At 36.2% G+C, this 13,346-nt stretch overlaps 1 protein-coding gene across 1 annotated transcript in view; it reads left to right on the top strand.

The window, feature by feature from the left end:
* Nucleotides 1–13,346, top strand: part of LOC121413102 (dystrophin-like) — a 146,587-nt gene that overhangs the window by 53,217 nt on the left and 80,024 nt on the right. The window contains exons 5-9 of the mRNA XM_041605867.1: nucleotides 1,152–1,229; nucleotides 9,347–9,439; nucleotides 10,604–10,710; nucleotides 11,731–11,811; nucleotides 13,035–13,150. Of these exons, the coding sequence (XP_041461801.1) occupies nucleotides 1,152–1,229; nucleotides 9,347–9,439; nucleotides 10,604–10,710; nucleotides 11,731–11,811; nucleotides 13,035–13,150 (475 nt within the window). The remainder of the gene's footprint in view (nucleotides 1–1,151; nucleotides 1,230–9,346; nucleotides 9,440–10,603; nucleotides 10,711–11,730; nucleotides 11,812–13,034; nucleotides 13,151–13,346) is intronic.

Raw genomic sequence — 13,346 nt, forward strand, 5'->3', positions numbered from 1 at the left:
TCATTAATATTTTTCTATTATATTTTAGCGCAACCTCCACTCCAGGGGAATCAAGTTGTACAGATTGGATTAAAAAGAAATACGTGTGATCTATAGTAGATGTGAAATGTCACCTCGTATTATGTCTTTGCATATCATTTGTATGTACAACTTCCACTCCCTGTGGAATATTGCTTTAAAAAAATTCAAGTCGGAAAGATTGGATGCTGACAAAATTTATGTGTCTACAGTAGATGTGAAAATGCTAACTCATGTAGGCCTATGCACGTTTTTTGCAACCTCCACTCCCTGGGGAGCATTTTAACAACGATGAATCAAGTCAGACAATAAACTGGATTTTGAAACATGTACACCTGTGGGAGCTTCAGTACAAGGACATACATGCATTGCCTCTAAATTAAAGGCATATTGTATGCACAGTCTCCGCTTCGTGGGGAACATTTCTGGAATGAGCAATCAAATCATGTAATTTATTGTGACAGTATATGGGATCTACAGTACATGTGAAATGCAACCTCATTAACTTATTAACTTATACCTGTGAATATTATTTGTATGCACAACCTCCTTTCCCTGGGGAATGTTTCTGCAAAAGGAATCAAGTTGTTTTAAAAATTGGAATTTGGATTCTGAAAAATATATGTGATCTTTAGTAGAGGTGAAAATACTAATTCATTGACATAGGCCTATGCACATTATTTACATGGGCGACCTCCACTCCATTGGAAACATTAACCAAGAGGAATCAAGTCAGACAATGGACGTGATTTTGAAATAAACATGTACATACTCCTGTAGGAGTTTCAGTAGATGGACCTATTGCCTCTCAATAAAATGCATATTGTATACACATTCTCCACTTCATGGGAAGTATTTCAGGAATGAGCAATCAAGTCATGTAATTGATTGCATTGTAAAAGTATATATGTGATCTATGATAATTGCTAACATGCTACCTTATAAAATTTGCAATTGATATTTTTCATTTGATATTGCTTTTGAGTACATGTTTAACATATATATGTTTCTTACATATGTTTTCTTGTGTTTGCCAATTTTGAAATTCACGCCCTTGCATTTTTAAAAGTATTCATTGCTTATTGATGGCCACTTTGTAAATGTCAGCAATACCTTTGTTTCATTTTCTCCAGAAACGGGAGCGGGGTTTTATGCGAGTACATCAACTGAACAACGTCAATAGAGCTCTTCAGGTGTTGCATCAGAACAAAGTAAGCATCTTTTGACTTAGTTTATTCAGGGCTCGACATTAGCAGTGGCCCGATGGCCCGGGGCAACCAATATTGAGAGGAGGGCCACCACAATTCTACAAAAGCCCACACTTGGTTGTCCAGTTTAGCTCACCAAAGTTGTATTTTTTTCTATTAGATTAGGAACACCGAATTTGTCTTGCGGGCCACCAAGAATGTGACATCGATCATTCTGGTGGACCATTCGGGCCATCAAGAAAAATAGTGTAGAGCCTTGGTTTATTGAGTGGATGCATGTTTTAAACTGTGCAACCATCACTAGAAAATACACTTCTTGGATGAAGCTATACGACTGTCACTTGAAAACAAGTTTAGCCGTTGGAAATGGCTGCTTGCCTTCATCTGTTGAAACCGATTGATAATTGATCATTACAACGCTAACAAATCATCAAAGTAGGTTGTGAATGGGGACCATTTCAGGAACAGTTTTGTGATCAATTTCCACCCCCTAACTTGCTCTGAGCCAATCAGATGCAAGGATTTTTAGTAGCTTATAACAATAGTCTATAAGAATTACTGACTGTTGGTTTCATGAAATGCCTCCCCCCTGCTTTCGCATACTGAGCTTCCTAGAGCTCTACTTTTTAATTACGAAAACCTTTGAATAATCAGCCTCCTTAGTTAAGGAGAAATCCTCCATCTCCGTCTTTTTTATTTTACGCCAGGCTTTATACTTCATGGAGAAATATCATAAGCCTTCGGCATTTCTGCATTTGAGAGAGTATGGAAATTTGGTTTAGAGCGGGTAAATGCATGCTTGATTCTGGTATTGTCCGTTTCTGCGATTAAAACTGTAATTTATGCTGAGCGATGGTTTGTTAAATGTTAAAAGTTGTGTGTTTAGCTTGAAAGTGCAAAGGGTTTATACATGTAAGTATATTGCAGTGTGTCCTTGTATACAGAGTGCACCAGCAAAATGAAGCCTGTTTCAATTCAAAACCAATAGTAATAGGGAAATAAATGTCTCCTTTGATTTAAGACCAAATAGTTGAGACGTGTTCACTCATGACAGATTACAAACAATAGATACTGAATGACTGTTACAAATGATTTACAAAGAATCTCGCATGTTTTAATTTGGAATCCACTCTCATTTAGAGAGAAGTTATAAAAAAGGCAGAGAATACAAAAGAGTATGACATGAACACAAAAATAGACTGATACAATGACATCGTAGTATCTTGATTCAAATCACTGCTACGTTTATGCGACTATTTTCAAAAGTGCAGAAACGTCTTTCCATGCGCCCTATTCCTGCGTTTCAAGTTTGAGATTCGAGGTCTCAGATCGGTTTACTTTTACTTCTGACTTAACGCAACCATGGGCGCATCGTGGTCTAGTGGTTCTGACTCTCTCCTTTTAAACAAAGGGTCATGGGTTCGAATCCTAGACATGGTGTGTTTTCCTTCAGCAAGAAATTTATCCACACTGCTGCACTCAACCCAGGTGAGGTACCGGCAGGAAGTAATTCCACAAAAAGCTGTGCGCACCAGGTAGACTAGCTTAGCCGGGGTAATATAGGAGCGCCGTGATCACCTAGAAAGGTGGATATGTGCGCTCTCAAACCTATATTATTATTTATTAACCATGAATCTGCAGAAATATTTTTCTATTCATCATTCAAATCATGATTCTAGCTTAATGCACCCATAGTGCAGTAGAATGTAAATATCTTATCCGGGGTATCTGGGCTATTAAAACATGCAGCTTTTTTATGCTGCCATTGCTAAGCATCGCCAAGCCTCAACCCGATCCCTTCCCAGCCCATAAGGGTAGCTTTGAAAAGACTTGAACTCAATTCTCCAGTCTCAAGGGAGAAGGTATATTTTCGTCATGTGTCCGCTGCCCTTCTCGCTATCCTTCTTCATGATATTGTTTGGAAGGATTTCTATGCAACGGGAAGCCATAAAAGGTGAATTTTGTAAAATGGGATTTAAACGTAGGTCTATTGATTCAAAAAAGAAATATCAGTATCGCGGGGTATTAAAGAATGAATGAGGATTACCAGAGATATGTGTTCTAGGTGCAAACAGAAAAAATAGAATCTTTATTTCATTTTCCACTCTAAATTTCAAGAATTAAAAATAGATCCAAATTGGGTATGACTAATGACCAGCTATTAGAGTTATTTTTAAACCTAAGAATTAACTTAAATTTCAAAATATTTAAATTGAAATCTGTTGGCTTCGAATTGAAATATTTTGGCTTTAAATTCGAATCCAAAAGGTTTCTTTTATCTTGTCCATATTGTAAATTTGACAGCATATTACAAACCTTTTCTGTCTCTAAGCCTACTCTTGCATGTAATAAACCATGGTAGTCAAGATATATTGAGAGGAATTTTTTTGTTTGGTCATAAACTAATGTCTTCGGGCTGCTAGCTCGGTGTGATAAGCTAATAATATGCTGGTCAGCCATCGTTGTGGGAGGTATATTTATTCTAGCGCAGATTTGTACGTCTTATATCAACATGCAGACAGAGAGGCCCTGAGCGAGCTGCTTTGAAGAAAAAACGTTTTCCAGCCTTGAGGTGTTTAAAGCCTCATGTTGAAATCGCCATGTTTAAAAAGGAGAGTAACTTCAGAGTTTCCGCTTTCAAGATTAATTATGTCTGGCAAGAATGGAAATGGAATAAATTTTCCATCATTATTGTGTCTGTAATAGATGTGGTCGCATGTCATAAGGTGGTCCAATTTCGCGAACAGGGTAAAAATGGTCAAAAATTTTATTTTTTTATATGTTATAGCTATTACCATTCTCTAAATAATGAAAAAGTTTTAAGTCTCGACTACCTTTATTTCTCCTTAAAATGACTAATTAACAGCAAATTATTGCATAGACATCAATGTAAATGTGAATTTTGAAATGTGTTTTTCTCAAATTGGACCTGCTGCACATAAAATGGTGTCAAAAGTTAATGCAACATTGGATCACCCTAGTAAATTGCAGTTATAATCTTGAAACATCAATAATTAAATCTGTACAAAAAATTGAATAATTATCTATTTTTGTATGCATATTAATTATACTAATTAATTAACAGTATTTAATTTCACATTTTTGCCCCCAAAAATACCTGTCACTGTATTTATATGCTTGGCAAAACAACAACATCATGGGTAGAAATGTTTGTTGCAATGATACACAACATTTGTGCTAAAAATTGAGATTACAAATTAGATAATTAACCAAATCTCTCCGGTTTACTAATTGATTAGGTTGCAGATCAGAGCTGACATACACATGTATTCAATTGCTGCATATTTTCAAAATTGTCAAATTTTTATGACATTTACTTGTTCCCTGCTTTAAAACACCCAGAAATATGAGGATAACAGTCATATTACAGATTATAGTAAGTTGTTAATTAGGTTTAATTAATATTTTATCATTTACCGCATCCACCGGCTCCGCATCCACCGGCTCCACCACCCCTGTTACTTCAAACTTAATGTGCTATAGTTTTTGTTCCTGATATTGTATTGATCTAATTCATAGTAATATATTTAGCCTATAGTTCTAGCTTCAAAATGAGATATTACTCAATAAATTTGGTCAAGATGCTGTGATGTAGCAACAATTTATCCATGGCACAGTATGGAAAATTGTTCATACGCCACCCTTTTTGCATACCCAACTTATGAAATGCGACCATTTGCGATAGTAAATGATAGTAATAATGATGATGATAATAATTTGTGATAATAATATCAATAGTAATAATAATAGTAATGATTATGATAATAATAACTATAGTAGTAATAGTTGTAATAATGATAATTATAATAATAATTTATTGATTATATAATACAAATTTTTATGAAGCGCTGCATAATATTTCCCCAGCTTTAGCACGGCTATCCAGACTGGATGATCAAACATTCAAGGAATTCCTTCCTACTGGGTACCTACTTTCTGCACCTGGGTGGAGAATGACAAATGTAGATAAACGCCTTGCCAACGTACACGAGTGCTGTGGTGGAAATTTGAAACCCGGACCTTGTGGTTCAAAGTCCAGCGACTTATCCACTAAGCCACAACACCTCTAAAACTCTGATAGATTTGGGAAACCTTAGAAAAATTACTTTTCTTTGCTTTTTTCATAATTAAAAAAAAGAAATCAGAACTCTCTGCAGCTGACATTCAAATGGACTGCTTATTTTTAGAGGATGAAATAAGATTACGTCAAAAAGCGAATCTTTCCCCAAAGCGTCGTTCTGTTGAATCGAACCCTCTGCTACATTTATTCAATCAAATAGACTTTCATGATTTGGCTTCATCAAGCATGCACGGAAGCAGCAGGATGAGAATGGATCTGTCGCCACATGGGGCAAGCCAGAAGCCCTGTCCTCATAATCCCTCGGTCTTGTTTCCGTTATCGGCCTTGCGCTTTATCTGCAGAACACAGAAATTTGATCATGGAGAGGGTTACTCTAGAGAGTAAAGAATTGGCAAAAGGTTGATTGATGAATGATTAACCATTTGGGTTTATGTCATCATAATGAGATTTTTGTCTAAAAAATGTAATTTCAGATTTTAATTTAGCAAATGTGTTTCTGTGCAAAAAAGCTAACTCATCGGTACAAATACTACATATATACTGCTACTACGTGTACCGCAACAATTATGACTACTTCTATTACTTGAAGTCTATTTACTTCTAACAACAATAACAACTACTAATCCTACTACTACAACTGCTGCTGCTGCTACTACTACTACTACTACTACTACTTCTACTACTACTACTACTACTTTCTACTACTAATAATGAGATTTTTGTCTAAAAAATGTAATTTCAGATTTTAATTTAGCAAATGTGTTTCTGTGCAAAAAAGCTAACTCATCGGTACAAATACTACTTATATACTGCTAAGTACATTTACCGCAACAATTATGACTACTTCTATTACTTGAAGTCTACTTCTAACAACAATAACAACAACTACTAATGCTACTACTACTACTACTACTACTACTACTACTACTACTACTACTACTACTACTACTACTACTACTACTACTACTACTACTACTACTACTACTAGTACTAGTACTACTACTACTACTACTACTACTACAACTACTACTACTACTTCTACTACTACTACTACTACTACTACTACTACTACTACTACTACTACTACTACTACTACTACTACTACTAGAAGACAGTAGTAGTACGTACTACCACTAATATTATACTGCTGTAATTATGGCTTCCACAATGACTACTTCAAGTTCTACAGTGAGTCCTACTGCATGTACCAATACTAACTGTGATGACTTTGCAAAGAGTATTCAGTCACTTTTTATCAAATTGCTTTGTTTCAGTGGTGTATAGATGGGGGGGGGCAGGGGTAGGTGCACTGGACCACCCCCACCTAAAAAAAAACAAATTCTACGACCATGGTGAAAAAAAATGAAAAAGAGGGATGAAAGGATAATAAAGGAATTGAAAGGAAAAAGGATTGAATATATCATATTTTGAATATTTTAACAAGAATTTATCATAAGATTTTTGTTTTATATCTAAAAGTTTTTACTCACTCGCTTTGTTTTGCAGTGTGGATGTGTCCAGTAGCTGTGACTGTAGCCATCACTCGACTGATTAACGTCATGCTTTGATGCAATGTTTAGTAAACACAGACCCATTCTATAACCTTCTATAATCCATCATGCTGAGATTGGACTTCTATAGGCTTCTCTCTTTTTCTCTCTCTGTTTCTCTTTCTCTTTCTTTGTCTCTCTCCCTCCCTCTCTACTTTTCGTTCTCTTTTTCTCAATGGCGCATATTCTGAAGTCGGGTTTAACTTACACTCGGGTTTAAAGTTGTGGTTTAAGTATGGATAGCCAATTGTTACCTAAATCACTAACAGTAGAGATATAATATTCCAGCTCATTTGGCTCTCAAATCATTTCATAATTGCCTAGGTAGTGTAAATAGATGATTGTCGTCACCATTGAGGAATCGAGGAAAGAGCACAGTAAACATAAATTCAAATTCATTTATTTCACATCTCTGAGAAATCAGGGTAAAATATGTAGTGAATTAATTTCATAGAGTAAAAACAACAATGACAGTTGTACAATTAAGACAAAAAATAATAAGGAAAACAGGGTAATGAATGGTATGTGAAGAAACACACAAAAATGCACTTTTTGGCTTCCCATAATTTTAGCACAGAGTTAGACCATGGTCTAAGTTAAACCTGACGTCAGAATACAGGCCTGTCTCTCTGACGCTCTCATCCTCTCATACATTATTCTGTCTTCTTTCTCCATCTCTCCCTCTCTGCCTCTCTCTGTCTATCTATCTATCTGTTTTTCTCCATCACTCGCTATCTTTTACTCTCTTATTTCTCACTTTCTCTATGACAGGCTCTGTACTTGTAAAGTAGGCATTAATTTATATTTGCCATGCTCCACCCAGGTGCTCAATGGGTCCACATTCTTTTGGTGTGTTTCACTTGCTGAATACTCCGTTTCAGACTCAATTTGCTGTATATTGAGGATAAATTGTAATTGGTCTACATCCGCTTCCTCTACTTTTCATTTGGTCTCATCCCAAGTGGTCTAATCCTAGTTTATCTTCAACCAGTTCGTCTAAGAACTGTCTAGACATGGTGTCCCATTGGTCAAGAATTGTATTTACAGTAATTCGGTCTCATCCCAAGTGGTCTAATCCTAGTTTATCTTCAACCAGTTCGTCTAAGAACTGTCTAGACATGGTGTCCCATTGGTCAAGAATGTCTTTACAGTAAATCGCCACTTGGTCTACCCCCACTTTGTCTCCTTTTCATTTGGTCTCATCCCATATGGTCTAATCCTAGTTTATCTTCAACCAGTTCGTCTAAGAACTGTCTAGACATGGTGTCCCATTGGTCAAGAATGTCTTTACAGTAAATCGCCACTTGGTCTACCCCCACTTGGTCTACTTTCCATTTGGTCTCATCCCAAGTGGTCTAATCCTAGTTTATCTTCAACCAGTTCGTCTAAGAACTGTCTAGAAATGGTGTCCCATTGGTCAAGAATGTCTCTACAGTAAATAGCCACTTGGTCAACCCCCACTTGGTCTATTTTCTGTTTGGTCTCATCCCAAGTGGTATAATCCTAGTTTATCTTCAACCAATTCGTCTAAGAACTGTCTAGACATGGTGTCCCATTGGTCAAGAATGTCTTTACAGTAAATCGCCACTTAGTCTACCCCCACTTGGTCTACTTTCCATTTGGTCTCATCCCACTTGGTCTAATCTTAGTTTGTCTATAACCAGTTCATCTTCTAACCATTAGGTCTAAATGCCATTTATCCCGTTTTCCAGTCTCTCAAATTTCCAGTTACATGTAGGCTTCACCAAACTGTTCTAATATCCACCTGGTCTGACATTACTTAGTTTATATAGATGAACACTTTATGAACTAAATTTTCATTTGTCGAAGTAAAAAAAAATTAATAAATCAACAAAGTGCATGTTAGATCAACTGCACATTAGGCTACATGACAATTAGACTAAATGAGAACTAGACCAAGGATGATGTAGACCAAATGGCAATCAGACTTAATTAATGGTAGACCAAATTGGTTCAAGTATATAAGAAGTAGACTAAACTGCTTTTATTCCTAGTGAATAGTGCTTTATTAGCAGTTTGACTATATTCTATGAATATCTAATACCCCTTTCATAAACCTATCCTCCAATTAGCCGCCTAAGAGTAATGCGGAAAATTCAATAAAAATTGCGTTCACAAACTCCGAAAATAAGCCGCATTATTTTTACGGGCGCCCGTCCTGAAAAGGGCGGATAATCATCATAACAACTGGACACGCCCCCTCTGATCCGGTTGTGTTGGAAAAGGGTGACCTTGTGACCGCTCCATGGCAATTATCCGCATTATTTGGAAATGCGTTCATAAACTCAAAATCTTGTCCCGATGCTGCTATTATGCGGATAATAGCAGCATCAAAATAATGCAGATAACTCTGGTCCTCCTCAAATTTTACGACCAAATTATGCTGCTATTAGCCGCATAATTGGGTTTATGAAAGGGGTATAAGATATACATTTTTTTTCTTTCAGGTTCGATTAGTAAATATTAGCAGTAATGATATCGTTGATGGCAACCCAAAGCTAACCCTCGGTCTCGTCTGGAGCATCATTGCTCACTGGGAGGTGAGTATCCAAACCTTTCTTGATTAACCTCTTGACCGCTGAATTCTGCTATTTCCATAGGCTTTGTACAGGGATCACCTGGGTTCTGTAACACAAAGGTTAGCGATTAATCGTAAGCTTGATTTTCGCGATGGATTGTGCATTGTAGTCAATGCAATCAATCGTAGAAAAATGTTCTACGATCATTGTTAAGTTTTGTGTTATGGGCCACTGGTTCCAGTAGGCAATTGGTTAAATGTATTGTTTAGCTTTGTGAGCAGCTGATTTAAAAATTTCTCAAACCAAGATGAAACATGTGTACAAGTGCATGTATTAGAACTAATAAACCCTGAAAACAACCATTATTGAGAATGAAAAGCTAAAACTACAAGGCAAACCCTGATTTCGTAAATAAGCGTCTTATAGACACCTAAATAGTACACATAAGTGTATGGGTTGAAATTAAGATGGTGTTTCCGGACACTTTATATTTCAATTTTTGAAGCACTAAATAATTATTTTTGAACGCAATTTTTTCTGGGCTTCATTTTTGTAACATATCATACACACAGGTGACAAGTGTGACCTTCTAGCTCAGATTTTTTAAAAGTCAAACCAATGTTAACCAATCACTTTAACCTGTTTGTTACTGAATTCTGTGATTCCATAGGCTGTGTTCATAGATTACCGGGTTCCAGTAGGCAATAGGTTAATCTCTTGACTACTGAATTCTCCCATTGACTTTGTCCAGGATAGGATCACCCTGTTCAAATGAGCAGTGGGTTTTACCTGTTGACTAGTGAATTTTGTAATGTTCCCATAGGCTTCATGTAGTCGGCAATGGGTTGACCTGTAACTACTGCGTTCTATGATTCCTGTAGGCTTTGTTCATATTGTTTTCCTCTCTTAGTATGAATATAAGGTACAGGTAAACTAGGATAAGTCGACCCTCTATAATTCAAATAATGGAAAAAATTTAGTGTCATATACCTCTTCTAGGTTGAATTCCTCCTATTAAAGTCAAACAGTTTTCTGTGGTCCTAAATCATTTGACCCAGTAAAAGTTATGTTATGTGTATGTATTTCATAGTTTTTTTGTTTTTCCTTTGTTAAATCAAATGTTGATTGAAATATTTCCATTTGTTTACATTATATATACATATATATATTTTTTCATTTTCATAGGCCAAAGCTGTCCTGAAAGATACTGATAGTAGTATGGAACAACAGTACGAACGGACTGTATTAACATGGTTCTCTTATTCCATTGTGGGTAAAGAAACAACGCAGGGGTGAGTATCGATATGCAAAGAGATAATTTGATACAAAAAGACAAAGATACATTCAGTAGCATGGAACAACAGTACAAACAGACTCTATGAACATGATGGAAAGAATTAAAAACGTAGGAATGAGTAATTAAGAGACTGAAAAATTGACTATGAGACAAAGAGATTCGGTGAGACTTGGAGACAAATAGACATCGGGTTTTTATAGAAGGATTGTATTATTATAATTTTGGTGTTAAGAAACAATGTGTGGGTGAATAAATATTAAACAGCCCCCCAAAATTCTATGAGACAAGGATATTGTGATCTCTTTTGATAATAGTATATCTGATATACCATTATAAAAAGAGACAATCATTCGGTAGTATGAAAGTGGTAAAAAAAGCTTTACAAGTACATGTTGTGGGACAAAACAGGTGAACTGCCTCCAGCTTACGTTTGATTTTCCGTGGACTGGCTAATTTCAGAGGATCAAATAAAACAGCATTAGAAAGTGAATCTTTTATGAAACCTTAGTTTCGTGAATTGATGATTAGTCTGCTACAATTATTAATCATATAGCCCGGAATTCACAAAGGTGGTTTTTAAAAATCCACGGTTGAGTCCATGGTTTATGCACATTTCCTGTATAAACTATGCTTATTTTACCGCGTGTTTAAAAAAATGTCCAATGCTGATGCACGTTTTTGTCACAGTGTGCCAAATTGACGCCTGTTGCCGTGGTTATCCATGCTATTTCATTCATGAGTCCACTCTTCAAACAGTAGACTCATGAATAAAATAGCGTATCTAACCATGGTAATAGGCGCCAATTTGGCGCACCGCGACAAAAGCGCGCATCAGCATTGGACATTTTTTATACACGCGCCCGATACGCGCTCAATTAAGCGTAATAAATTCAGGAAATCTGCATAAACCATGGATTTAACTGTGGGTTTTCAAAACCACATTTGTGAATTCGGGCCTATGACTTTCTTAATTCAGATTCATCTAACTCTCTATCGTGTTATATTTTCTTTTCAGATATGAGCGTGTAGATGTGAAAAACTTTACAAGTAGCTGGAGAGATGGTTTAGCTTTCAACGCCATCTTGCATAGATATAGGTCAGTATCGTCGTCAAGGAGTAGACTTTTTTAAAATTATTTTTGACCCAAAATCTCTTTGATTTGCCAAATTTATGACTATTAGCTATGCCACTTATCAGACAGAAATAGAAATCCCAACTTTTGCAACTTGTCTTTTTTTATGCAAAACACCTTTTTACATAGCAAAGTGCCCACTCTGTATCCTTGGCTATAGTACCACATGTAGAGATTGTTTGAGGTTTTGTTTTGTGGAGTTACAGTGACTGTTCAGAGATACCATTCATGGATAAACATAAATTGAAGAAGTAAGAAGGAAAATGAATAGGAGAATGAGGAACTTCATTAGGATCCATCTCCTAAAAGGATTATTTATTGCTTTAGATAATTCTCTTTTGATGAATTACTCATATAGGGTGTTGCAAGAACTTGTGATCAATTGCAAGTCAATTTTTGGTCCCTAATGCAATCATATGTCTTGCAGTTAATTGCAAATTAGTGATTGATTGCTAATTTGCTCCTTGAAACAAGAAGTTTAATCTGATTTGCTACAGCTAACGTTGACCTACCAGTTGTAAAATGGCAACAGAATATTTGCAATTGATTGCAAATATTTTCTTGCAACACCCCCATAGATTTGCAAGTAAAAAAACATGATTGCAGCCAGTCTGATGCAAGGATTTCTAATGAATTATGGTTGGTGAAAATCACTGACTTTTGTTTCTTGAAAAGCTCCCCCCAAAAGTTGCCAGATGTGGAAGTCTTATTTTTGATGTGGTTGGCCGAGATGCTTAGGTGTTTCTTATTATGTTATCTGCCGATATGTAACTTACATGTCAGTACTGACAACTTTCACAAAACGATCCCCCCCTCTATGTCCAATTCAAGCAACCGAAAACTCAAGAAATTGTGAAACAGATATCCGGTGATTTTCACGGACTGATTTGTTCTGAACCAATCAGATGCAAAATGTTTTCAGTAGCTTATAACAGTTATGAAAATTGCTGATTATTTGTTTTATGAAATGCTTCCCAGTGTATTATCTTGTTTGACTGTTCCCTTTAACTCTGTTGACAACCGATATGAATTGCTTCTGGCTTATATCATGATATAAACTCTTCCCCTCCAAGACGCTCTAACTCAAGTCTCCTGACGTCCCTATATAGTAGCCTGTTTGTGATAAGATAACCGGATACTTGTGTTTGATTCCTGATGCATCTTCTCCTATCTGCTTCTGTATACAGACCTGACCTTTTTGTTTATCACGACCTATTCAAAGAAGAGCCTGAAGCGAGGCTAGAGCATGCCTTTACCGTCGCACATAGTCATTTCAACGTAGATAGACTCCTTGATCCGGAAGGTTTGCATAGTCTTTTAATCTTTCTGTTTAACTCAGAAAATGGACTTGTATGGTTTATACAAGGATATCACTTGTAGGAAAGTATGATTAGAACCCATTCAAATTCCTCAGTTCACCAATGAAACAGATTCCACACTAATATGTTGTTATTAATAAATTATTATAAAGGCATGTACATTTTGTGTCTGCATGTCAG

The sequence above is a fragment of the Lytechinus variegatus genome, chromosome 4, assembly GCF_018143015.1.
Source record: "Lytechinus variegatus isolate NC3 chromosome 4, Lvar_3.0, whole genome shotgun sequence".
In the NCBI taxonomy this organism is placed as follows: domain Eukaryota; kingdom Metazoa; phylum Echinodermata; class Echinoidea; order Temnopleuroida; family Toxopneustidae; genus Lytechinus; species Lytechinus variegatus.